Genomic DNA, 24,826 nt, shown 5'->3' with positions numbered 1-24,826 from the left:
TTCCTTTCCAATCAAAACACCCTCCAGTTTTTGTTTGGGTAATTTTCAGATTTATTCGAATAAAAAAAAAGCTATCCGTCCAAAATATTCATGTTTAAACCAGCGCCGAAGAGAGATATGAGATAAATCTCTAATTATAATCACATGCGTTATAACTACAACCCTAAAAGAAGGACCTACATCTTGCTTCTCGGTTTTTTGACCTATCTGTGCCTACATCCCGTGTAGGAGCGTACACGCGATGACGTCAGTGTCTAAAAGATGCTCCGATTGGTCATCGCCCCGTGACAACGTCTGACGTTGTGCATGCGCACGATTTAAATTTACTACTCGCCAGCCCGATATTTCCGTGACCATTAACAAAAGAACTGCCTTCGGTAACTATTATTTTAATTATAGCAACCCTTCTTAATATTTACTGTTTGGAACAAGTTTGTATATTTAGTTAAATGGTTTTCCATTTGCTTTAGCAATATTAGTATTTAGCTAGCAGCAAGCTGCTAACGGAAATAATGCTAACTACTTGTTCAGCGAAATTAATCGCTGCAGGGCTAGTAGGTTGAAGAACTGTAGGTTTTGATTGCATTTGTGTTTGCGAATAATCGGTTGTGTGTTTATAATCGCATGTTGACACCGGCGCTGTTCTTAGGGGAGTTGAGGAAATGAACGGCGACATCTGCAAAACGTTTGAAGAGTGGCTGAGAAGATGGGCTGGATGGACGAGGGACTGGACTCGACGGAAAAGAAGGTAACCCTTTAAACCACATGTGTCAAACTCAAGGCCCGCGGGCAGAATGCGACCCGTCAAGAGCCAAAACAGGCCTATCGTGTCATAAACTGGAGTCATATAGCCTTTTAAATTGGCTAAAACTGCCCCTGTAGCGAATGTTGTTGTTTTTTTTTTAACTGTGTAGTACAACGCATCCGCACAGCTCACTAGACATTAGCATGCCACAATTGTTCCCACAACACTAAAACAACCCAGAAATGTCCAAAAGGAGAAAAAGTGATGCAGAATGATGAGTTTAAAGTGTAACGCATCCCAATATCAACTTTGTTTTTGCAGATAAACCAAGCCTAAGGGTGCTACTTACTATGTTACTGTGCATTTAAAAAAATATATATTTCTATGTGAACTGAAATGAAATTCTCTACAGGTGCAGCCGGCTCTTTTAATGACTTTGTGATGCCAAAGTGGCCCAGTATAAAAAATTAGTTTGACACTTTTGCTTTAAACATTGCGATCGCAACACATACGGGAGAACCAAGCAGGGCAGATAATTTAAGGGACACTTACTGGTTTTGTTTGTAGTTGAGGAGTATGATTGGCAAGACTCGTCATGCTGGGACAAGCGGTTCTGGATCGGGATTTGCCTTCGCCAAAGCGGCCCAGAGCGAGTCCAGCGATGAAGAGTTTGACAAATGTGAGTGAGTTTTTGCTGCACACTGTTTTAATGACGCAATCCAGATTTATGCACGATGTGAAACTTTCTCTTCGTTTTTTTTTTTTTTGTGTTTAGTTCTTGTGGAAAACTTTACACCCCAAGCAAAAGCTAAGCCCCAGAATCCACACAGTGCTGCAAAGACGGGGAGGTATGGTAAACCAAGCAAGACGTGTTTTTGTTCTGTTTTTATCAGTAATTTAACTATTTTTAAATGTATTCTTTATTTCAGCTCAACTGTTCTTGTGGAGAGCTCAGATGATGAAGATGCCTTTGCTGCATGTAAGTTCACTGCTAAATGTGTTTAGATCCTTATGAGAGCAGGTCTCATAAGGATTCTGTTGAATCCAAAAAAGGTTTTAAAAAAAACAAAAAAAAAAAACACAACAACTGGACTTCTATTCTGAAGCTGAAGATGTTTCACTTCACATGCGAACGCCACACTACTCCAGACATTTTGAAGTTAGAAAGCTTTCTGGATGGGAAGCGGAACATCTTCAGCTTTAGTTTAGATTTTTTTTATTGATCATGACCTGGATGACGGAGAATCTTCACCAGCATGTCTTATCCCATGTTTCTCTTTTTGCACGTTGAAGTTTTGCAGCGAGTTAAAACCCCTGCAGCCAAAGCGAAGAAAACATCTGGAAGTGGGAGTGAAGACAGGTCAGTTCTTCGATGCGTTGTCCTCATATTGAAACATTGCTTTGTAATGGTACAAGCTTTTACCTTTCCTGAATTTTTTTTAACAGCCTGAAAAACTTCATAGTGGACGATTACTCATCTGATGACGACTTTCTTGAAACAAAATCATCCTTAAGAGGTAAAATTGTATAAACTTTGATTTTAACACCGAATCCATTCTCGTTTGTGCATGCAGTGCCATGGAAAAGTATTCGTACCCCATGACCTTTTTTTTCAGATTTTATTTCTCTAAACCAAAACCTTGAACATCTTTTATTGTGATCTTTATGTAGTTGATCAACAAAAAGTGGTCCACTTGTGGAGTAAAATGAAAACACTTTGCAGAAGTTTTCACGTCTTGTGCTTAATTGGATTGGCCTTCAGAGATTCTTGATGAGAGTTATGTCTAAACTTTTGTTGGGCCTTTCTTACACATGAATATGCTTTCAAGTACGCCGTTGTAGCTCTGATTATATCTAGGGTGATTATCCTGGTGCAACAGTGACCTTCACCCAACTCTTATCAGCCTCTGGAAGATCTTCTCCCAAGATTGCCCTACGGTTAGCTTCCCTGTCACTGTGGAAAAATACACAGCCTCACAGCATGTTGCTGCCACCCTCATGTTTCCTTTAGCCTTCTGTCAGATGTAGTGTTCAGCGTGATGGACAGAAAGTTCAGTTTCCGTCTCATCTGACCTCTTTTTCATTTCACATGTTTACGATGTCCTCTACATGGTCTGCGGCAAAGTTCGAAGTAAATCCCTTATGGCTTTATTTTGACAGTGACTTTTTCCCTCCCATTCATCCCTGGAGGCCAGGTTCGTGAAGTGCTTGATTATTAATTACTTATTGACAGATTCTACCTGCTTGGCTGTGGATCCCTGAAGCTCCTCCTGAGTCACCCTGGGCCTCTTAGTTGCTTCCCTGATTAACGCTGCCTTTTCCTAACCCATCAGTGTTAGTTGGAGAGCCATGTTTTAGTACGTTTACAGTTGGGCCGCACTCTTCTCATTTTCAGATAATGGATTGAACAGTTTTTTTTTAAAAGATGTTTAAAGCTTGAGATTTTTTTTAACCTAACCCTGCTTTAAGCATCTCCACATCTGACCTGTCTGCTGTGTCGCTTAGTCTTCTTGAGGACGTTTGTATCTCTGTATGTCCAGGTGACTTGTGGAGTCCTCAGAGATTAGATTATACACAGGGTGGATGCTTTTCTACTCAATGGGTGACTTCTGAACTAACCACTTTTATTTGGAGGTATCAGAGTAAAAGGGAATTCATGCAAACTCATGTCTTGAGGTATATTATTGTAAAGAATTAAGTAAACATTGCTACTATCTATCACCTGTGCGCATCAATAAATGCAATGTGATTAAAATATGGAAAATTTCAGGTGTATGTTATCCTTACCACTGGATGTCAAATATTTGAGTTTTGGCATTTAAACCCATTTGTTTAAAATCTGTTAAATTGATATGTTATAGTACCACAACTAGCTTTTATCTAATCAGTGTATCAATAGTTCACACTTGAACATTTTCTCTTGTTTTGGTTGTTTCTTTTGTCCCACTTCCTTGAATATTAACCACATTCTTCTATTTGGGCCTTATTGTAAACAGTCAAGTGGAGTGAGCCCATGAATGATATGGAGCGTCATTCACAGTTTAAACGACCTCTTTCTATTTCGCAGTTCCTAAAAAGATCAACACTCCGGCAGAACGGCAACCGTTCAGAAGACTCGTCGCCCAGTTTAACTCGCCCGTCTTTGTTAGTGACAGTGGGGACGACGATGAAGACAACGTAGTCATACGGGAGTACTTGGAAGGCCGTCACTCAAAGCCCAGGCCTCAGCAAGAAGAGGACGAGGGCGACAGCGAGGAGGAGAACCGTTCTCCAGCATCGCCGGTTTTCCCCAGTCTCTCCGACGTCATCCGTCCTCCCAGCAAGGGCCAGGCGTTAACGGCTTTGCCCGCGCGCACTTTTTCCGCACCGTCTAGGCTGGACGAGTCGAGCAGTTCTGAGGAGGAGTTTGCGTCGCTGTTGGAGAGGCTGAGAAAGAATAACAAATACAATCTCACCGGCACCTCGCTCACCCCAAAGCCCGTCAAAGGTGAAGCCGTCAATTTGTTTTGACCCTTGATTAGCCGTGCGTTGACGGGTTTCTCTCATCTCAAATCTTTTTTTTTGGTTGAACTTTAGGATCCGAGGCAAAGCTTGTGGTCTCGGCTCCTGCTGTGAAAACATTTGCAGTGCCAGTCTCGAAACCACTAAAGGAAAAACCTCTAGATGCAAAACCCCAAGGAAAGGCCTCCATCGTGAAGCCCGTCAGTCAGACGGAGCCCAGACCCGCTGCGATGAGCCGGTACGCCGCCTTCGTCTACAACCAGACCAAACGCTGTCTGCTTTAATCAAAATGTTATGTTCATCACGTATACAGAGATCTGTCTGCACTCATTTATTTCCAGGATCAGGGTGTGTAAGACCCCTGGCTGCTTCCTGGAGTCGCTCACAATTCCCGGCTCCACATCTGGATCCACTTTCAAGACGAATAAGGAAGAACTCACAAGCAAACTGTACCGGCTCTACAACAGCACTATATTCGACAACCAGGTGATCTGAATCCGTCTTTGCTCTGGCTTCATTTACAATCTGTTACAAATGTTTGTGTTGAAGTGATCATGGATCCGTACTTTGTTCATTTATTTAGTGAAATGTGGCGCCCACAGTGATCTCTGCGACGCTGAGCACACGGGCTGCGGGTGCCGCTCTGGAGGAATAATCACTTCCTCCTATCAGCAATAAGCCTATAACAAAAAGACTATAAATGTACTAAACTGTATTTGTTTTTGATTTTTCCCCTCATTGGATCTTGGACCATTGTTTCCATTACTTCACTGGGAGATGCTAATAGCTGCTAGCTGCTTCCTGGTTTATCCCCAGCTGTGCACACACAGTGTCGTACTTCCGTTATTGTAAATGAGCACAGAAGACTTTTTTTTACTAACAAACTGAGTAAAAACAAAGCGTAAAATTGCAAAATGATAACTAATACACCAGCAGGACGTGATACTCTTTCATAAAAACTTTGTATACAACCAGAGTGAGCAACTGACATATAAATTAAAAGAATATCAAATAATCTGGCTATGCACCTTTTTAAACTCAAAGTGCATCATGGGACATGAAAACAAATCATTACGTCTGCACCGTTAATGTCGGTCTCTACAGATGAATTGCAATCAGACCCCAGATATTGAGTTATATTAATACATTTAATCTTAAAGCGCCTCTCTGGTCCCTCGAAGGCACAGCAGAATAAGAGAAACTGTATTAAACGACAGTTAAAATGAAAGTATGATCTCTTACACAAGCAAACAGAGGGAGAAAGTTGATATTAAAGATGTCTGGTGAGGGGGAGTTCTATATTCAGGGAGCAGAACAGCTGAATGCTCTCTTCCCCGTGTTGCTGGAAGTCCTGGAGAGGATGGAGAAGGATGATCTAAGGGAGGGGGGGTGCAGCAGATCAGATAAGGAGGGGCGAGGCTGACAATGGCTTTCAGTCTACAGAAAAATGTTGAGTTTTATTCAAAGTTCACGCTACATTTTAAAGAGTAACCATTACCTGTCATTAACTTTTAAAAAGAACGCATTGATAAGCATTGGTATTTTAGAAATGTTTATTCTCTGAGAAATGCTGCTTCCTGCAAAGCTGATCTGTCAACGGATACAAATTAGAAAGTTTTATTTATTTACTTTATTCTGCTTTCCTTTTTTTCTTTTTTTGAAGAAAAAAAGTGTAAAATCCTCACACTTCAAACAGTTTCGTCAAGGTTTGCTTTACTAACGTTCATTATACACAAATTATTGTTCTAATTTTTAGCTTCCCACCACGATGTCTGTAACCTGGAATAAGAAGATGCGTAAAACGGCCGGGCACTGCATCACGGGGAGGGAAAAAGGCGGAGGGCCGCGCTACGCTCGCATCGAGCTGTCGGAGAAAGTCTGCGACACTGCAGGTGACACTTCTGAAAGCAGAAATATACAATGTCTGATGACGACGAAGGACTCTGTCGCTTCTTCATGAATATTTCCGCCCTTCCCAGACCGTCTCAGGGACACGCTGATCCACGAAATGTGCCACGCCGCCACGTGGCTGATCAACGGCGTGAGGGACGGGCACGGAAACCTCTGGAAGCTGTACGCACGCAAAGCCACGACCATGCACCCCGAGCTGCCCATGGTGACGCGCTGCCACAGCTACGACATCACGTACAAGTTCAAGTATCAGTGCAGCCGCTGCCAGAATACGTAAGTCTAAGAGTAACAAGTACGTCTGAGTTCTCAGTGAAAACTAGAGACGCACCGGTCAGGCTTTTCCTCACCTATGCCCATTTTCCTTTCATCTCTGACCTGCCATTTCTGATTCTTTTTTTTTCTTTTACTAAGGGCTGTAACATTGGGTAAAAAAAATGTTTAGCAATTTCTTTGACAGAGCTATTAGTTTTGAGTTAAAGGATAAAAACAGGAATTACAAGATTATCAATGTTTATGCGTCAAAGAATCAGACTTTTTAAAAAAATAAAATAAAGCACCAACTAAACGTCGGTGGTTGGCTATCAGCTGAAAATATTGGAGTTCTTAATTTCAAAACAATTTAATACAGTATTTGGGGAAACTTGGCGGATTTCTGGATGGGTGCATCTCTAAAAGAGTGATTTTATCTGTTTTGTTGTAACCATTCCTCACACACCAATGAGCTGCCCTTTCCTGATTCCTCTCAGGATCGGCCGTCACTCCAAGTCGCTCGACACGGCGAAATTTGTGTGTGCCCTCTGCACGGGTCAGCTGGTCTTACTGACTCCTTCCAAGCCACGCGCTCCCACGCCTTTCGCCACGTTCGTCAAGGAGAATTATGGGAACGTGAGGCAGAAGCTGGCGGGGCAGAGCCACGCCGAAGTGATGCGGAAGCTGAGCGCCGACTTTGCCTCAAAGACCAAACTTGGTGAGAGCTAGGCGAGCAGATTCACTGAAAACCTCTTACCTCAAGCAATGCCTCTCAACTGTCTGGGTTGCTGGAATATTATCTTAACTCATTTTTTTTATTGGTGGCTGTAACTGGAAATGTGAATAAGAACAGCAAGGTTTACTACCTGCTATATTTTTGTGCATTGTAGAGGTTAATATTTTCATGTATTTTTCTTAATTGACTTTATACTGCCTTTCTTTTTTTTTTTTTTTTTTTTTACCATTAATAAATTTAGAAAATAAAAATTTACAACATTATCAGAACCAACATTTGACATCTTGTTCATGTAAAAAGAAAAGTCACCTTGGATTTGAGACTTTTTTTGTTCTTCTTCAGCTCCCTATGTTTTTCAGCAATGCGTAATATTTAAAAAATAATTTTTATAAACGACTTTAAACCTTTTGTTTTATTGTTATATATTTTTTACCAGGGTGTTTTTTTTTGTGTGTGTGTTTTCAGAAAATTACTGAAAAATCTGCAGTCATGAAGTGATTTTTAAATTTAATGGGAGTTGTTTACTTGAACGCTGCCCTGGCTCCTCTCTGTACGATGTTCTCCACATCAGTGGGGGAAACATCTTCTCTAGTATTTTGGGAACATTAATCAATACAAGGGAAGTTTTCAGCGATCACAAACCGTGTTTTAAGGCCTCTGTAACCAATGCAAAAAATGATTAAGTCCACGTTTGAACCATCAATCTATATTGCACTTTAGTCTTAGTCTAAGGTGGCCCTAAATAAACATGGACTGATGACCGTTTTCAAGCTGTGCTAGGTTATTAAAAACAAACGTTTTAAACAACCGAAGCTTTTCCGAAACATTCAAAATGCTGCTGTGATCAGAGCTGCAGCTGCTAACATTTGGGTAAACCACTGCTGTTGTGTTGATGAAGCAGCTGACGGCAGGCTGCTTACATGAGCAGACAGCCTGACTAAGCAGCATGTTGGTGTTACTAAAGAGCATAAAGGCAAACGCATAAGGTTCTGCCCAGTCAGGGCATAAAAAATGCAACAAAAATATTTCGGTTTTGAGCATATACTTGTGTATGTATAAAAATAATAAATTTTATAACTCTGATAAGACGTTACAGTATTTACAGCTGTAAGAATTTTTTTTTTCTTTTTTCTTTTGGGGTGCCTTGGGCAGCGAGCCATTGGGCAGATTGTAGCTCAGTAGGTAGGGTAGCCATCTTGCAATTGGAAGGTTGCAGGTTTGATTCCATCTTTCCCCTGCTGTGGGCAAAGTACTTGAATGAATGGGGCTCTAGCACTGAGCTATATAATACACTGGAGTGCTGATTTTGCCGAAAAAATTAAGTCACTGGCCGCCATCTTGCTCCTCCCTACTCTCACAGGATCCCATAGGATTTGGTTGTAACAACAAGCAGTTTTCTGGCTCAGTGAAAACATTTCACAAGTAATTCTACAGTCAGGGATGTACTAACACTATCAACTACTAGGAAATTATGTGCTGAAATATTTTACATGTTATTCATATTAAATATATATGTGTATATATAAATATGTGTGTATATATATGTATACATGTGTGTAAATATGTTTTTGTATATTGTTATACATTTAAAAAAAAAAAAAAAAAAAATATATATATATATATATATATATATATATATATATATATATATATATATATATATATATATAATTCATAAAATGCAAAATATTTCAGCACATGACTTTCTCAGTACTTGATAGTTTTAGAACATAACATAAAAGTATATGGCATTTTACATTTTAAAAGTCTTAAGCCCCCCCCCCGAACATGAGAAAATCCTCGTTATTCGATGCTGTAGCGCACATATTCCCTAGTTACTGGGGGGAAATAGGGAGTACCAATATGGCGGCTGGTGGCTTCAAAGCGACTCGTTCTAACAGCGGGCGATTATTATACACTCCAGTGTATTATATAGCTCAGTGGGCTCCAGTGTAAATTCAGTCCATTTGCCATCCACTTTTTTTTTTTTTTTTTTTTTTAAACCACCTTTCGCTGGAGATCATCTCACAATCCAAGACTCCTCGTCATAGCCCACAGTTTGGTCCCCTAGTCACCTTTGGCAACGTCTTTTGTCGACTCAAAAGCTTCTCAAACTATTTGTTAAAAAAACCTGGAAATGGGTGCGACTGAAAGATCGATGATGGCAAATGTTTACAGCTTGAATATATCTCTGCTCGGATGCAGTGCCTGATGGTCAGTTAAAGACATCAATTATGGATAATGGCTTGTAGTACAAGTGAAATGCAGGAGAAAAAAAAAAGACAGACCGCTTCATCATATTTAATCTGTTCTTTAAACACGACTCTGCCACGTATTTACGCTTCAGTTCACAACACTCAAAGCACTCGACAATTCAGAGGAGCTCAGCAGGAGATTAAATATATAGGGAGCGTACAATATTCAAAGCTCTGGTTTGTGTCGGGATCAGTGGGGAAGGTGTGTGTGGATTTGTGGAACATCTTCCCTGATTGTGACGGTGGCGCCTCGAGCAGGCGCAGGCAGGCACAAATCCACGGGAAGCCCGGGGATGAGGCGGCGCTCCCTGTTAATCCAAGGTTATACTACAAATTTCACTAAAACTGGCATAAAAAGGGCAAAAGCAAAGAGCCCAGTAGAACTTGATTCACAAAGTGTTCTAGCAAATAAAGCACTGGAATGTACTGGTTGTCACTGTTTCGGCAGGCACTGGGTCACAACTGAATTTGGCATCGATATGAATCTATATTCCTGTTAGAAATCTGCAGCATGGTTCGTTTTCTATGACGGCTAATCGAATACGAATGGTATTTGGCTTTTCGCTAGTTCTCTTCAAGCCTGAGATGCATTTACCCCACTGTAGCACGTGATCTTTATGCGGTTTGATACTTTTCCGGTAAGATTTATGGCACAACACATTAAATAAAGGTTTTCTACGCGAGTGCATGAGCAGCGTTACACACAAAGCACTGTCCGGGCCTTGCTTGGCTCTACGTCACCAGCCCTGACGTGGCGCTCTGCCTTCAGTACAGGCAGGTTTTCTTCATGATGCGCAGGAACTCCTGCTCGTTCACTTCTCCGTCCCCATCCCTGTCCGCCTCGTCGATCATTTCCTGCACAAAGCGGCAGCAAATCATGCCAGCACACGATATGTTGACATACATAAAAAAAAAACAAAAAAAACAAGCATGCCTGTTGGTTTTGTACGTTACAGGCAGATGGGCGTCCTGATTTCTGCATGTAGGATATTTTATCGTGCAACGCCGTGGCTAACCTGCAGCTCTTCGTCCGTCAGGTTTTCTCCGAGCTCTTTGGCCACCCTCTTCAGGTTCTTGAAAGAGATCTTGCCGGTTTCGTCGTCATCAAATAGCCGGAAAGCCTTAAGAATCTCCTCTTTGGAGTCTTTCTCGGCCTGAAAATTAGAAAACGTTGCTACTAGAAGTTGTTTGAAATTATCTTCTGGAAAACTAAACTGAATGGGGTAAAAAAACAAAAACAAAGCCTTTTCTCCCATTACAGCCACAAAGTTCAATGTGTTTTGCTGGGATTATACACTCACCGGCCACTTTATTAGGTACACCTGTCCAACTTCTCGTTAACACTTAATTTCTAAGCAGCCAATCACATGGCGGCAACTCAGTGCATTTAGGCATGTAGACATGGTCAAGAAAATCTCCTGCAGTTCAAAACGAGCAGCAGTATGGGGAAGAAAGGTGATTTGAGTGACTTTGAACGTGGCATGATTGTTGGTGCCAGAAGGGCTGGTCTGAGTATTTCAGAAACTGCTAATCTACTGGGATTTTCACGCACAACCATCTCTAGGGTTTACAGAGAATGGTCCGAAAAAGAAAAAACATCCAGTGAGCGGCAGTTCTGTGGGCGGAAATGCCTTGTTGATGCCAGAGGTCAGAGGAGAATGGCCAGACTGGTTCGAGCTGATAGAAGGGCAACAGTGACTCAAATAACCACCCGTTACAACCAAGGTGGGCAGAAGAGCATCTCTGAATGCACAGTACGTCAAACTTTGAGGCAGATGGGCTACAGCAGCAGAAGACCACATCGGGTGCCACTCCTTTTAGCTAAGGACAGGAAACTGAGGCTACAATTTGCACAAGCTCATCGAAATTGGACAATAGAAGATTGGAAAAACGTTGCCTGGTCTGCTGAGTCTCGATTTCTGCTGCGACAGTCGGATGGTAGGGTCAGAATTTGGCGTCTACAACATGAAAGCATGGATCCATCATACCTTGTATCATCGGTTCAGGCTGATGGTGGTGTAATGGTGTGGGGTATATTTTCTTGGCACTCTTTGGGCCCCTTGGTACCAATTGAGCATCGTTGCAACGCCACAGCCTACCTGAGTATTGTTGCTGACCATGTCCATCCCTTTATGACCACAATGTACCCAACTTCTGATGGCTACTTTCAGCAGGATAATGCGCCATGTCATAAAGCTGGAATCATCTCAGACTGGTTTCTTGAACATGACAATGAGTTCGCTGTACTCAAATGGCCTCCACAGTCACCAGATCTCAATCCAATAGAGCATCTTTGGGATGTGGTGGAACGGGAGATTCGCATCATGGATGTGCAGCCGACAAATCTGCGGCAACTGTGTGATGCCATCATGTCAATATGGACCAAACTCCCTGAGGAATGCTTCCAGCACCTTGTTGAATCTATGCCACGAAGAATTGAGGCAGTTCTGAAGGCAAAAGGGGGTCTAACCCGTTACTAGCATGGGGTACCTAATAAAGTGGCCGGTGAGTGTATGTGATCAATAAAAGGAAGCGCACAATTATAGAGTCGAAAGAAAAAAAAAAGGACACACAAACCACAAAAATCTAAAAAAGTGTGGTTAGCGTGTTTCTTTTTTTTTTTTTTTGCCCCATTTGCTCTGCTACCCCAAATAAAAGGCAGTGTAACCAAACGCCTTCAAAATCTTGTGTAATTGTCGAACGTTCAAAGTAGGGTTAGGCGGACCGCTCATAGAGCACTGTTCAATCCATGACCTGAAAATGAAAAAACGAAATGGCCATTACCTGACGGGCCAGACAATGAGAGCTATTAATCAGGAGAAGCAGCCAAGAGGCCCAATGGTAACTCTGGAGGAGAGGCAGACATCCGCTGCTGTGGTGGAAGAATCTGTTTATTCTGTTGTCGCTATTAGTAGGGCCGTCCAAAAATCTGGTCTTTAAAATAAGAAAATCACGAGTCCCATTTCAGTGTGCTACAAGGACACAGGCAGGGGACACCTTTCCCTCCACTCCTTGTGATAAGGTGCTCTGATCAGATGAGACCACGGAAAATGGAAACTAACACTGGCTATGACCCTGAACAAACCATCCCCACGATGAAGCGTAAAAGGAGCTGGATCCCCCCCAGGCTGGGAATCACTGCTTCACATCAAAGCAAATATGGCCCAGTCAGAGTCCAAACTTAAACCCTAAGGAGAATCTGTGGCAGGTTGTTCACTGAAGCTGTCAAATCTGACTGAGCCTGTGGTGTGTTGCGAAACAGAATGGTGTTCGCCGATACAGACGGACCGTGGTCGTCCGGCGACAAAATGCGACACGTTTTTAAGGGGTTAGTATTAGCAAGGCACTGCAAACCACCGGTGCATGCTTGCATACCATTTTCTGAGTCATGACAGCCAGAAAGTCAGCGAAGGAGATCTTCCCAGTCCCGTCCTTATCCACCTCGGCGATCATCTTCTTGATCTCCTCCTTCTTTGGCTCGAACCCCAAAGCTCTCATTGCAACCTGGCTCAGAATCAGAAAGATGCACCGAGGTGATCCTAAACAATGATAATAAACATTTTCTCCTTCTCCACGGGGATCAGTCAGTGCTGCGGCTCATTTTACCTTGAGCTCCTTCACGTCGATGTGGCCAGAGCCATCGGTGTCAAAGAGCTCGAAGGCCTCCCTAATCTCCTGCTTCTGCTCCTCGGTCAGCTCTGGCTTGGGAGTTGTCTTCTTGCGAGGAGGGGGCACTGGACCCTGCAGGGATGGCCTCTTGGCACTGGTCGCCTGTTGGCATGTCATAAGAGGAGAGCATTTAAAAAAACAGAAAGGAGCTCTTTTGGGTTGGTGTGTTCCCCACAGAATAATAAAACAAAACCAACCCAATAGCAATTTATTAGAAATTAGCCACATATATCCAGAAACTGCATTTTAAAGGGAAAAAAAATCCCGCTAAAGGTTGCTACTCTAATAAAACCCGATTTTCCTAATTCTTACCATGTCTGTGTATTTGACCAGCAGCTTTATTCTTCTCCGCTATTTAAAGCCTCTGTCTCATGTAGGAGGGAGGAGATCGGTGGATTGCATGAAAGCTTAGCCTGTCAAAATAAAAAAAACAGATATCCTCCTGTTTATTTAGCACAAATATCAACCATGATGAGGAGGAGGAGAGGAGTACCGCGTTTCTAGCTAACAACCTGTGCTCCAGCTGCTGTCACGGACTAGAAGGTGGGTTTTAACCCACTGTGCGCCAGCCGACATATCACACTGGTCTGTGTGACGCAGGCGTCCGGGTGAGGATGCTGAAAGGCGCACACGGTGTAAGGAATCAAACGCACCCGTCCTGCAAAGAGCTGATTGGATGCTAAAAATGACAGGGTCCATATATAGGATTGTAAAAATGATTTTAGAACAATAACACGAGCAGTTCAGTGTACGATGAGTGGACGATCCCACGCAATATTCACCCTCTGCGATATATGCGCGTGAAGCCAGTTTATCACGTTTTAAGTGTCGCAGCTTTGGGTGTGCCTCAATACACCCTCTAGTGGCTGTTCTGAACACTACACCAAGAGATCCACGGATCATCGTAGTAGTAGGTAAAAAGTAACCGTATGTACTATTTTACTGCCTTTTATCGCTACTTTAACGTGTAGTGTATTTATTTATAATTGTTTTATAAACGCGAGGTAAATAAATATGGGGGAAATCGGAAAAAAAAGTTAATTATAGACTGAGCGTCAAAAATAAAAAATACAGAAGTCAAATAATGAAATACTAAAAAAGAAACATAAAATCATATAGCATGACACAAGTAGAAGCCCTTACTGCACATATAAAAACTTCTCAAACCATATATGCTTCTAAAAAACGGTTCGTGTTGAAACGTCATGTCGTTAACCCCCCGAGAGGCGTGGTCTCACCGACAGGAGGCGGAACCTAAATTATTGCGGTTCTCCATTGGCCACAATTATGGCGTTCTTTGACGTATCGTAAACCGTATTGGCTGTTCGTGAACGTCACCTTTGCGCTCGGCCGTGTCTCGACCAATCACACAGAGGTTCTCTCAGCTGATAGAAGCTGTTCATGTTTGTTCATCGTTGAATTAAGCCCAGGTTTGTTGGTATGTCCCAGTAAAAGTTGCGCACTGTGCGCTTCATGTTCAAAGCTTTTACGTCCCTGTGCCACTAGTGAGAACATTCAGAAGACGTAAACTTTTTTTCCCTCCTCTGCGGGTGAAAAGTCCACTTCTCTTCACCTGTTGGCCAGTTTTCTCCCATTATGGCGACACGTGTTCGGCCGGTGAGTCCCAGACTGTCTGCTTTAGGGTTTTAATTTATGACGACAGCTGTGCGCGGTTGATAAAATGATGATGGTTTGTCTCCCGCAGAGCAGTAAGAGGTGTGCTGTGATCGGGGGGTCTGGCTTTCTGGGCAGACACCTGGTGGAGAAGCTCCTGGACAGGGGCTACTCTGTGTCTGTGTTTGACATCCGGCAGAGCTACGAGCTCCCAGGCGTCACCTTTCTCCAGGGAGACCTCTGCGACAAACAGGTCAGACCTCCTCTGGCACGGCTTTCATTGGTGGGATCCACAGATGGAAGCCGAAAATGACCAAACAGCTTGAGACTGCTTCAGGGAAGCAAACGCAGTGTCCAACGAGAGCTGTCCATTTATTCTAACATTATCACAAGTGTTCATATCTGCGTTGATTTTTTTTTTCTTTTACTTTTATCTACGTCACTATCATCAATTTGCATCTTGGTGGAATTTTAAGTAATGACCAAAGCAATGTTTAAGGAAAATAACTGTTTTAAAATTTGCTCTTATAAAAATCTGTGGCATAACTCGGTTTTCATTCTCCTTGAATCAATACTAGAGTTTTACTGCAGATCAATATAGAGCTTCTGTTAAAGTTATAGTGGACCATAGACATTATACGTAGACGCCTCATTATGTGCTGGAGCGCATCCTGCATCGCCGCCATATTGGATGGGTCTCTCCTACTCCAGGCAGGCATAGGAGCCGACGGGAGTAAACACAGAGGGAGCAGCTTTGACCGTATTTTCTGCAGCTTACGGTTGCAATAACCAGCGATAACTACTGAAAGAGGACCAAGCGGTGCAGATCACCCTTTTGGGCTGAGGTTGGTTCTGAAGATGTTTTTTACTTGGTGAGAACAGTGCAGAAACCCATCAGATGGACCATTATTTATGCTTATTAATTTATCAGTATATTTAACAAACTAAGGCTAAGTGACATCAGATTAAGTACCATGGAGTTACAGACATGCAGGAAGCTGTGCAAAACGGTTATTTTTCAAGAACCGTTCTTAAGCTCCAGCCCTATTGCAAGCAGGGTAGTTTAAGACACTGATTTGACCTGGATATTTTAAGGAACAATTTTCCAGGCCTTTCAAAAAAAACGTATGTGTGCATGCACAGCACGCAAAAATATGAAGAAATTATTGTTGGCGGTGTTTACACAAGGCTCAGGATTGAGAGGGAAATAAATTTCAGTGAACAATCCAAATTGTTTCTTTATTAAAATGTAAAATGTATTAATTTTTAATACCAAATGTATCTTTAAGTATTTGAGTATATAAGCATGTATTTATTTACATATTTAATATGCCATACCACATATCTCTTTGTTATATAGCATAAAACAAAGTATTTCAGTAAGAAAACATGTATTTATACATTAATATGCCATATGTCTCTGTTAAAGAGCATACATTTATGAAATATGTTGTTTAAACAACGTATTTCAGGATTAAAACATGTTTTTATGTTTAACAACATCCTGTATCATAACCACATCTCTGCCGTTTGCAACAAACCAAACCATGTGAAAATCGGGTAAAAATTCAAGGAGTTATGATGTATGGCCGCCACATTAACATTCAGTGTTCAGTGACAGATCCCTCTGGGATTAATCAAGTATTTTGGAATTGAATTGTGTTAATATCGGTTATTGATATCGGCCAAAAACTTATTGGTGCATTCCTACTATTTACTATTTTGATGACTTTTGAAGGTAAATGGTTATATGGCATTAAAAAGGTATTGGAGTAAAAAGAGTTGAGCAATCCTGCATGGCTTTTTCACCAAAAAAAGAAATTTGTGAAAATCTGTGAAACCAACATATCCCCTTGTATTTCACTTCAAACTATCCATTGCTTTGTGTTGCTTTTTGTTACCTTTCCCCTCCTTTCTCGGGTCACATAAATTTATTATTATTTTTTTAAAGCCTGCAGCTGTGACTGTGCCTCTTTTTTTTTTCTCTCCAGGCTCTGCTTTCTGCTCTGAAGGACATCTCTCTGGTTTTCCACTGCGCCTCCCCACCTCCTGCGAGCGATGATCGGCTGCTGTTTGAGAGGGTCAACATTCAGGGTACACAGACGATTATTCAAGCCTGCATAGATGCTGGAGTACAGGTACTGCTGCTGTTACTTTCTAGTGCAAACCGCTCTCTTTAGGAAACGAGGAGTTTGATTAAAATGGATGAGCGGCCTCTGTTGCCAGAAACTGGTCTTGACGAGCAGTGCCAGCGTGGTGTTTGAGGGCACAGACATTAAGAATGGAAAAGAGGATCTGCCGTACGCCAAGAAGCCCATCGACTACTACACTCAGACCAAGATTGAGCAGGAGAAGGTAGGAGTGCTTCGTACCTGAAGCAAAAATCTGTTGCCTCTAAATTCAGGAAAAATGTCATAAGCTGTCGTAAGCTTTTGTTCAACAAGTTGACTTATTTTGGTGTGTTATAGTTGGTGCTGGAGGCTTGTGACAAGCAGAAGGGTTTCCTCACTGTTGCTATTCGGCCTCACGGCATCTTTGGCCCCCGGGATCCGCAGCTGGTTCCCACCCTGGTGGACGCAGCTCGCCAGGGGAAGATGAAGTTCATCATCGGGTGAGCGATCAACTATCTGTTCACATCCAAACAACTTTAATCTTGTAGAACACCCGTGCATGATTATTTTGTGTCGAGGGACCAAACAGTACAGAGTGGAGGACACAGGTGTTGGATTAAAAAAAACAAAAAGTGGGTTTTATTTACCCAAAAACACGAAGATATTTAACAAAGTTAGGAATTTAACCGGCATGCCAAGAGGTCAAAAGAGGTCAACTCAAAATACTGAATTCAGACGCAAACCAAACTGACCTAATGAAATGACACACAAGAACCCTTAGATACTGGTTTAGCTAAACCATAGACACACAATAGGGGAAAACAAAATGGCTGCCACATAACTACTAACACAAACATTGAAATAAACCTAAAACACCTCTTAAGACTCCCCCACTTGGCATGAGGCGTTTGGTTCAGTCCAATGAGGCTGCACTTCAGTGAGTCTAAAAAGGTAGCGTTGCAACCGTTAAACTGAAGATAAGGAAATTTGAGGAAGCTAATCAACAGCAGTCAGTGTGTTACGTTTCCAAACATGACCAAAGTGCGCAGGGTTGCATTTTTGAGGGGATTGTGGTTTTAGTTCAGGATAAATGACTTTGAAACTTTAACCTTTACACTGCAGTTGAGGTATACGAGAAGATCTGCCATCCCTCTGTGCCCAGACCGCAGCATTTAGAGAAAATGCTGCGTGTGAGTTTGGTAGCCAAGCCTAGGATACAGTCCTCAGTGTTTTTAGAGGTCCTCTTTCCCCTCTAGCATCACAAACATGAAAAAGAAATCATGACTTTTATGGTTACCTATTGTTGTAACATCAGTGATTATTATGTATTTAATATGCAAAATATTTTTATTGGAAAAGCTGAAATAAAAGTAGTTTTAATCATTGCTGTGTAGAAAAAAGTTTTCCCTATTTTATATCTGCTAGTTAAATGTCTCTGGAGGCAGCCTGGCGGTGTTTTGTAGGAAGTGTTTGAGAAAACAAACGGTCCCGGCCCGCTGAGCCATGCAGCGACCCAAAAGGCCAGTCTCCTTCCACCTCATGCTGTGGTGGTACCAAACCAAGAAAGCTCGGGTACACTACTAATTAAAGGGTTAGGGTCACACAGCGGCGCACTAACTAATAAAGGGAAGAAGAAAGGTAAGAAGAAAACAAAGAAGTCTCTCTGGATGTGTATTAAGAGCCTGGAGAATGATTTTAAATGGCAGATGAATATCTTGTTGTGAAATTTATTGTAGTAACAGCTATTGAAACCCAATAAAATGGATGATAACCGGTCCACAAACAACTTTTAAACTTAGGTTGGCTGATAACGCGATGAACAAAAAGTTAGCCCTGCAATTATCTATTTTTGTACTATCACGACTGTGCCCACCACTGTCTATGGCATTATTAAGGTTTAGGAATTGAGTTTAATTTGTGCTTTTCCATAAGTACTACCCGTCGCTAACAACACTCTTCAGTGTGGAAGTTGTTACATTTGGAGGTAAAGTGAACACACAGGAAACAGTACATTTTGCCATTGGAAATACTTTTAACATACAGTGTATTCATCAAAGGCTGTAAGTGTTGGTTTCATAAGTTTTGTGTTGAACAAAATATTTAGATTTTTTTTTTTGTCTGAATCAGATTTATTTGTGTGGATATCTTTTATTTCAGTCTTTAAAATGCTACAATTTTTACATAACTTTATATTTTTGAGAAGAGGGAGGCTTACTTTTGAACTTACTGGGTAGATGCGTTGTATTTTCCTGGTTTACCGATCGACACTTTTTCAGTCGGCATGTAGAATCAGACCTGCTGCAGCAATGAGAAGCAGCGTGGGGATCTGAAGGACCTCCTAAGCTACTTTAGGAATAAATGCTTTGCTTTTCACTGATCCAAGGATCAGATATTCTTCCCATCATGTTGCAAATCCAGCTAGAAGCTCCCACAGAAGGTTCCCCCCCCCCTTCTATCATAGCCAGAGCATTTTAGTGTAGCTCTCTGTTCCTAATAATGATGTTCATTGGAGTAGACCTCCACGTCATGTCCAGCTGAGTGAATAACTGATTAGCAGTGATGTACAATTAGCTCATACTCAGGTTTTGTAGTCGCGGTATTATAGAAATAATCATTTTTTATCACTCTTCTTTTTCTTTTGTCTCGTAGTCAAGTTATGGTGGAGCGTGTAGGGATTATATAGAACACAATAGAAATACATGATTGTTTTTAAACATGAATATTAATCTGATGACCCCCCCAACCAGTGATGGAACCAATCTTGTAGATTTCACCTATGTGGAGAATGTTGTTCATGGACACATCCTTGCTGCCGAGCACCTGAGAGCAGATTCCCCCATCTGCGGAAAGGTGAGTGGGACTTCAAGAGACGCTCATTTTAAAATGTCCTCCTGTTTTTTTTAATTTTTATTGGCTTTCCATTGATCTTTACCTGTGGCGCCCTCCACCTCTCCTGCAGCCGTACCACATCACCAACGATGAGCCGATCCGCTTCTGGGACTTCATGTCGGAGATTCTGGTGGGCTTAGGGTACGCTGCCCCGCGCCTCCACCTCCCGTACCGACTCGTGTACGGACTGGCCCTGCTCCTCTGGCTGCTGACCTGCATCCTGCGCCCCTTCGTCTCTTTCAAACCCACCTTTACGCCCATGAGAGTGGCTTTGGCCGGGACCTATCACTACTACAGCTGCGAGCGCGCCAAGGAGCACCTGGGCTACAAGCCGGTGGTCAGTCTGAAGAAGGGGATTGAACGCACGGTGGAGAGCTACCCTCATCTCAGGCATGGGGCTTGATGGTTAGAGGGGAGACGGGAAACCCTGCTGAAACCAACACGATGCACTGAAAGAACCATTCAAGTCATCTCTGGTAGTTTTTGTGCCTTTTCATGGTATGCCCTGTTTCCACCAGCAGATGGCAGCAAATGGCTCTTGTACTCCGACAGTTGCTGCATTCTCTCATTACACTTTATAAACGCTATAAACAAAACTTATTGCATAATTTCACCTTTTTGATTCATAATTCTTTGTCTGTTTTTACTTTGTTTACTCTCTGTTATGTAGACATTGAAATGTGGCTGCTGGGATCGCCTTTATAGATGTCATACAGCTGACATGAGTGGCTTTCTAAGCATTAAACTCAGTTTGGACAATCTACAAAATACCACTTTAATTCTGTGCATTTGCTATGATGAGAGTTTGTGAATAATTAAGACACACTGTGCTAATGTAAATTTGCTGAAAAGTGCTGAATTAATGGGCGTTTGAATGAATGAAAACCGTTTTGTGTTGCAAAATAGTTTTTTGTTTGTAAACCAAACTAGAAATATTGTATTTTCACTATCTCTGTATAAAATAAAGTTTACCATACTGCTCCTTGCCCTTTGGTGGCCGGCTTTTGGGGGTACAGTCTACCTACCTGCTGTTTACCAGAAAGAAATTAAAAGTCTCATATTTTGCCTTTAATTGCTCGTAGGTGTATCCTGCTACACTGGAAAACTTCCAAGCCAACTATTAAGTTTTCTTAGTGCATTTGCTGTCATTCCTCAATCTAGACAACGTTAAAATCTCAATTATGGGCTCATCAAACTGGTTTTATGATAACGTGGTAACTCATTTGCTCATATTGATAAGCAGTACAGGACCTCTATGGTAAGTTTCCACCTGCTATATTTTATGCAGCCAAATCTCCTATTTTTGATATTTGCAAAATTATGTAGTTAAATAAGGAATTATAATTTATAAAAAGCAGACTCTGGGATAAGGCAAAGGGCAGGATCTTCAGGACTTGGATGTGTAATGGATATTAATAATTATCAATTAAGTGAGCACACAACTCATGAAAACAAATGATGCTTTGTTTGTCTTTAAGTTATTTTAATTCAAATGCATGAGCGTTTGAATGTCTCTGTCCCCTAATGCAGTCAGGAAACAGAGCAATGAGAAGAAGAACACACTAACTTTTATACATCCTGGATTAACGAAGAAATGTGGGGTGCACAACAGATGTTTATTTTATTTTTTTGTCAGTATGATTGCCAGACGTTCTTTATTTTAGCGTTTCTTATTTAGTATGTTGCCTATGATGGAAACTTAGACACCCTCCTTGTTAAGTTAAATTCTACCTGTTTTCATGTCAGGTTAAATATAACAAACGATATGCTGGATGTAGAAGGAGTTCCTTGTGCTATTTAAGAACAAGTCTTGTTTATAAACAGGTGGATATGGTTCATATCATGAGGACATCATTTGTAACCGCATATCAAGGGATCCAGTAAGGGCAACATCTACTGTGCAGCAGAAGAAAAATACCCTCATTGTTTTCTATGAACTAACCCAGACCAGCTGCATCTGATGCTCTTAAGGTCTCTGGTCCTTTTTCAACTCTTTCTGTTCAGGAGTTTCTAGGCTTCTTCTAAAACTACCCACAGCAGAAGTCCAGTTATCTGTCTTTGTCTCGGCACGCTTCAGCACATTGTGTCCAGTGAGTTTTCAAGGCCCCAGCTGATCCTCGTTAATTGATGTGACGCACTGCAGCGCTCCTGTTTGTGCGTTCCTGATAAGGGTTCCTGGAATTATATCAATGAACTGAATAGATTATGTTAGCAAAACGCCAGACAATTAGGGATGCTAGCTTTACTGTATTAGCTGTTTTCCAGGCATAATAAATGCTGCACTTGTTTTCAAATATGTCTGAACACCCTAATCTCCATGTTTTGTCTAACAGCAGAGCAGCAGCACCTGGTTTATTTTAGTAAAAGTTAATTGTATACCAAAAGAGAAATGCGGTTCTTACAACTGTAATTGTGTTTCTGAGGCTTTAGACAGTCATTTGTTAAAGTGCCAGAATAATAATTTAAATAAACTGCTGTATAAAAATATAAAACAATTTTATATCCATATTGCTCAACTGTGGTTCATATTCTTGAGAATTTGAGATTATATTTCAGTTGAGGGAAACCCTTTTCTAATGCGGATTTGACCACAGGTCACATCTACTGCTATGCCAAAAACTTTTCTGTAATAACCTTCCAGAGATTCTGATATGAACAACAACCTACGGACAGCCTTTGGTTCACTTCTCTGTATATTCCTAAAGCACCCTGGTCCTCATGTACCTCTGTCCTGCATGTTTTACGTATCTCCTTGTTGCAGCACCTGATTGCATGCAGGGAAGGCTATGCTGTCATCTGAACCAGGTGAGCTGGAACAGAGACATGTCTAAAATATGCAGGACAGGAGTATTTGGGAACTAGGCTTGGGAACCACTGCTCTAGAGGAGCTCAGATGTTTTTTTCCCCCCCAAGATTACATTAGCAAATAAGATTTTATGGAGAACCCATGGCCATATTTACTGAAAAGATAAACATTTCTCTTGTGGTGTTATCTCATTCAAACAAGGACTCAATAATATATATATATATATATATATATATATATATATATATATATATATATCAGCTGTGGTCAGACAGTGCTATCTACACAGATGGTCGCAAGTGCAGTGCAACCAGGAAATTCAATATTTGCAGCTCAATATTTGCAGCTTAATATTAGGGACATATGACAAATGATTCTGTAAATTAGAGAACAAAGCTCATTTCCCTCACATTATGTTCAAGGATAGCTTTCTAAGTCATTTTAGGCTTTCAGATTTGTAAAGAAGAAAATGATTATAGTAGTGGAAAATATCTCGCATTTCCCCACCTTCTGACACCCAGATGTGTACAGATGTGTCGAATAAATTAAATTAAAACCTTTCTTTAACAACAGTATTGAAAAGGTTCTATTTTTCTTTCTAGGCAAGGCCAAGCAAGTTTATTTCTAAAGCACCTTTCAGTAACAAGACGATTCCGAGCCTATTAACGGCACAACTGATATTTCCTATGAAGAAAATTTAATTGAAGCATTTTTGTAATGTAAGAATGAGAAAAGACAAAATATGCTGAAAAATAAAAGATGTATTTTTTTCTTCATAAGCCAGGAAAGGGCTACTAGAAAATAGCTTGTTGCTTAATGTGCCCATATCTCTGATCCAAGCAACTGATAAACTTTGAAACAGCCTAAATTGTGATAAACAAGACCGGAGAAGCTTGTGTTGTCTCCACAGATAGTAAGATGGATCAGACTGAATGTAAATAAAAATACCCAAAACTCTGATAGAGAACTGCAGCAAAGAGTGGCATCCCACATCTCCATGGCATCAATTAGGCGCTACATACATGCTGTATGTGATGTTTGGGAAGCATGGCGGGGGAAAGCTTTTTAGAGTCCTTCCATCACAACGAGCTATGTGTGGAGTTCGCTAAATGCTACGGATACTTTAATTGGACATGAGATTCAGACAAATGACTCAGAGTTGCTGAGAGCCACACCTTGGACAGTCGACTGCCGTCAGGTCCTTTTTTTCCCCCTTCTTTTTGTGTGTGGAAATGTTAGAGGTACATTTTTTTTTAAACATGGCATACGAGGTGGGTCTCATTTGAAGTGTGCAGAAGCTCTTTATGCTCTCTGTTAAGTATGGAGGCGGATCTGAAACCCAACTAAAACAGGTTGAGACTGATCCGAGGCCAAATCCACACAGAAATGACTCAGCAGACACTAACCTTCTTCCATGGCCATCTCAGGCCCCCCCAACCCGGAAACATCCAGAAAACCTGCCGATCGAGCTGAAGGACAGAGTATAAGACGATATCCAGGACTTTGCATGCTCCAGAGAGGCTGTGCTTAGATGAACGATAAAGGTTTCTCTCTATGCATGAAATGTTAAAAAAGAAGACAAAATGCTGTTCTATTGGACGAGTTATTCACAGCAGAGATATTTATGGAACCAGAGGTTTTGTAAAACTATTCATCAGCAAAAGCTCAGAGGTTCCTGTACATCTGTACTGCCTGTTTCACTTTTCAGTGTGGGAAAAAAAAAAAAAAGGAATGTGAACATTTAGTCTAAACAGGAACTTTATAGGAATGTGACCGTTTTCTTAGAATATATCTGGGAATACACTGCATTAAAAGCGCTGACAGATGAAGTAGCACTGATAATCGTGTTATTATGAGGAAAGCTGCTTTGTGACTTTGATCTCTGCCACTGACCTGAGCAGTGCTGCACCAGTGTCCCCCAGGACAGTGAACCCAGCTGCACCACAAAAGTGCAAACTCATGAGCGATAAATCCCTTAAATAAGGAATAAGAACTTAAATAAGGAGGACAAGCATGGAAAAAAAAAAAAAAAGAATCCAGCTGGAGCTTAAACTCAAGTTAATGTTTATTTTGGCCACCGATTTATTTGTACAGAACCTTTTAGTCCCAAAGAACAAACAGCAAAAAACTCTTCTCTCTGAGACTTCCTCCACCAGGAGGTGCTTTCACCCGAAAAACCAGCTGACAGAAAACTATTTAAGGAATTTCACAGAACCTGATGGATCGTGGGGCGATAAAAACACAGCAGGTGTCTATTTTTATAGGCTGGCTTTTTGATTATTACGAGGAGATAAAGCCTGAAAATGATCAACCCAGAATCAGCGGGGAGCCTCATTTTGA

At 41.5% G+C, this 24,826-nt stretch overlaps 3 protein-coding genes and 2 long non-coding RNA genes across 5 annotated transcripts; 4 read left to right on the top strand and 1 right to left on the bottom strand.

Moving 5' to 3' along the window:
• Positions 1-362: 362 nt before the first annotated feature.
• On the top strand, positions 363-1,547 carry LOC118562540. The gene is made up of 4 exons (XR_004930655.1): positions 363-377; positions 650-748; positions 1,313-1,424; positions 1,521-1,547. It is a non-coding gene; the product is annotated as an uncharacterized LOC118562540 (long non-coding RNA).
• A 14-nt stretch (positions 1,548-1,561) lies between these two features.
• On the top strand, positions 1,562-3,950 carry LOC118562539. The gene is made up of 5 exons (XR_004930654.1): positions 1,562-1,593; positions 1,675-1,724; positions 2,039-2,105; positions 2,192-2,262; positions 3,813-3,950. It is a non-coding gene; the product is annotated as an uncharacterized LOC118562539 (long non-coding RNA).
• A 4-nt stretch (positions 3,951-3,954) lies between these two features.
• Positions 3,955-7,927, top strand: LOC118562538 (acidic repeat-containing protein-like). Its single transcript, XM_036134973.1, has 6 exons — positions 3,955-4,232; positions 4,322-4,484; positions 4,588-4,732; positions 6,003-6,138; positions 6,226-6,430; positions 6,904-7,927. The coding sequence occupies exons 2-6, from the start codon at positions 4,477-4,479 to the stop codon at positions 7,133-7,135; spliced, it is 726 nt and encodes a 241-aa protein (XP_035990866.1). The 5' UTR covers positions 3,955-4,232; positions 4,322-4,476; the 3' UTR covers positions 7,136-7,927.
• Positions 7,928-9,856: 1,929 nt separating this feature from the next.
• cetn2 (centrin, EF-hand protein, 2) lies at positions 9,857-13,612 on the bottom strand. Its single transcript, XM_021315674.2, has 5 exons — positions 13,379-13,612; positions 13,004-13,168; positions 12,773-12,901; positions 10,414-10,551; positions 9,857-10,252 (listed from the first exon to the last, which is right to left on the bottom strand). Exons 1-5 carry the CDS (start codon positions 13,379-13,381, stop codon positions 10,163-10,165), a joined length of 525 nt encoding a protein of 174 aa, XP_021171349.1. The 5' UTR covers positions 13,382-13,612; the 3' UTR covers positions 9,857-10,162.
• An 814-nt stretch (positions 13,613-14,426) lies between these two features.
• On the top strand, positions 14,427-20,555 carry LOC118556390 (sterol-4-alpha-carboxylate 3-dehydrogenase, decarboxylating-like). The gene is made up of 7 exons (XM_036134972.1): positions 14,427-14,683; positions 14,772-14,933; positions 16,672-16,818; positions 16,907-17,035; positions 17,149-17,291; positions 19,539-19,641; positions 19,751-20,555. The coding sequence occupies exons 1-7, from the start codon at positions 14,663-14,665 to the stop codon at positions 20,081-20,083; spliced, it is 1,038 nt and encodes a 345-aa protein (XP_035990865.1). The 5' UTR covers positions 14,427-14,662; the 3' UTR covers positions 20,084-20,555.
• Positions 20,556-24,826: the final 4,271 nt, after the last annotated feature.

The sequence above is a fragment of the Fundulus heteroclitus genome, unplaced genomic scaffold, assembly GCF_011125445.2.
Source record: "Fundulus heteroclitus isolate FHET01 unplaced genomic scaffold, MU-UCD_Fhet_4.1 scaffold_97, whole genome shotgun sequence".
Taxonomy (NCBI): Eukaryota; Metazoa; Chordata; class Actinopteri; order Cyprinodontiformes; family Fundulidae; genus Fundulus; species Fundulus heteroclitus.
The sequence above is the reverse complement of the archived record's forward strand: the minus strand, read 5'-3'. Positions and strand labels throughout refer to the sequence as shown.

What these genes read in the sequence shown, in the direction of transcription:
- LOC118556390 (XM_036134972.1), top strand. Translation starts at nt 14,663, where the DNA reads ATGGCGACACGTGTTCGGCCG. An exon ending in TGGCGACACGTGTTCGGCCG is followed by an intron (nt 14,684 to 14,771) that starts GTGAGTCCCAGA and finishes TGTCTCCCGCAG; the next exon opens with AGCAGTAAGAGGTGTGCTGT. An exon ending in CCAAGATTGAGCAGGAGAAG is followed by an intron (nt 17,036 to 17,148) that starts GTAGGAGTGCTT and finishes GGTGTGTTATAG; the next exon opens with TTGGTGCTGGAGGCTTGTGA.
- LOC118562538 (XM_036134973.1), top strand. An exon ending in GCACTATATTCGACAACCAG is followed by an intron (nt 4,733 to 6,002) that starts GTGATCTGAATC and finishes TCTAATTTTTAG; the next exon opens with CTTCCCACCACGATGTCTGT. An exon ending in TGCAGCCGCTGCCAGAATAC is followed by an intron (nt 6,431 to 6,903) that starts GTAAGTCTAAGA and finishes GATTCCTCTCAG; the next exon opens with GATCGGCCGTCACTCCAAGT.
- cetn2 (XM_021315674.2), bottom strand. An exon ending in CTGTCATGACTCAGAAAATG is followed by an intron (nt 10,552 to 12,772) that starts GTATGCAAGCAT and finishes TCTAATTTTCAG; the next exon opens with GCCGAGAAAGACTCCAAAGA. An exon ending in TGACGGACGAAGAGCTGCAG is followed by an intron (nt 10,253 to 10,413) that starts GTTAGCCACGGC and finishes CGCTTTGTGCAG; the next exon opens with GAAATGATCGACGAGGCGGA.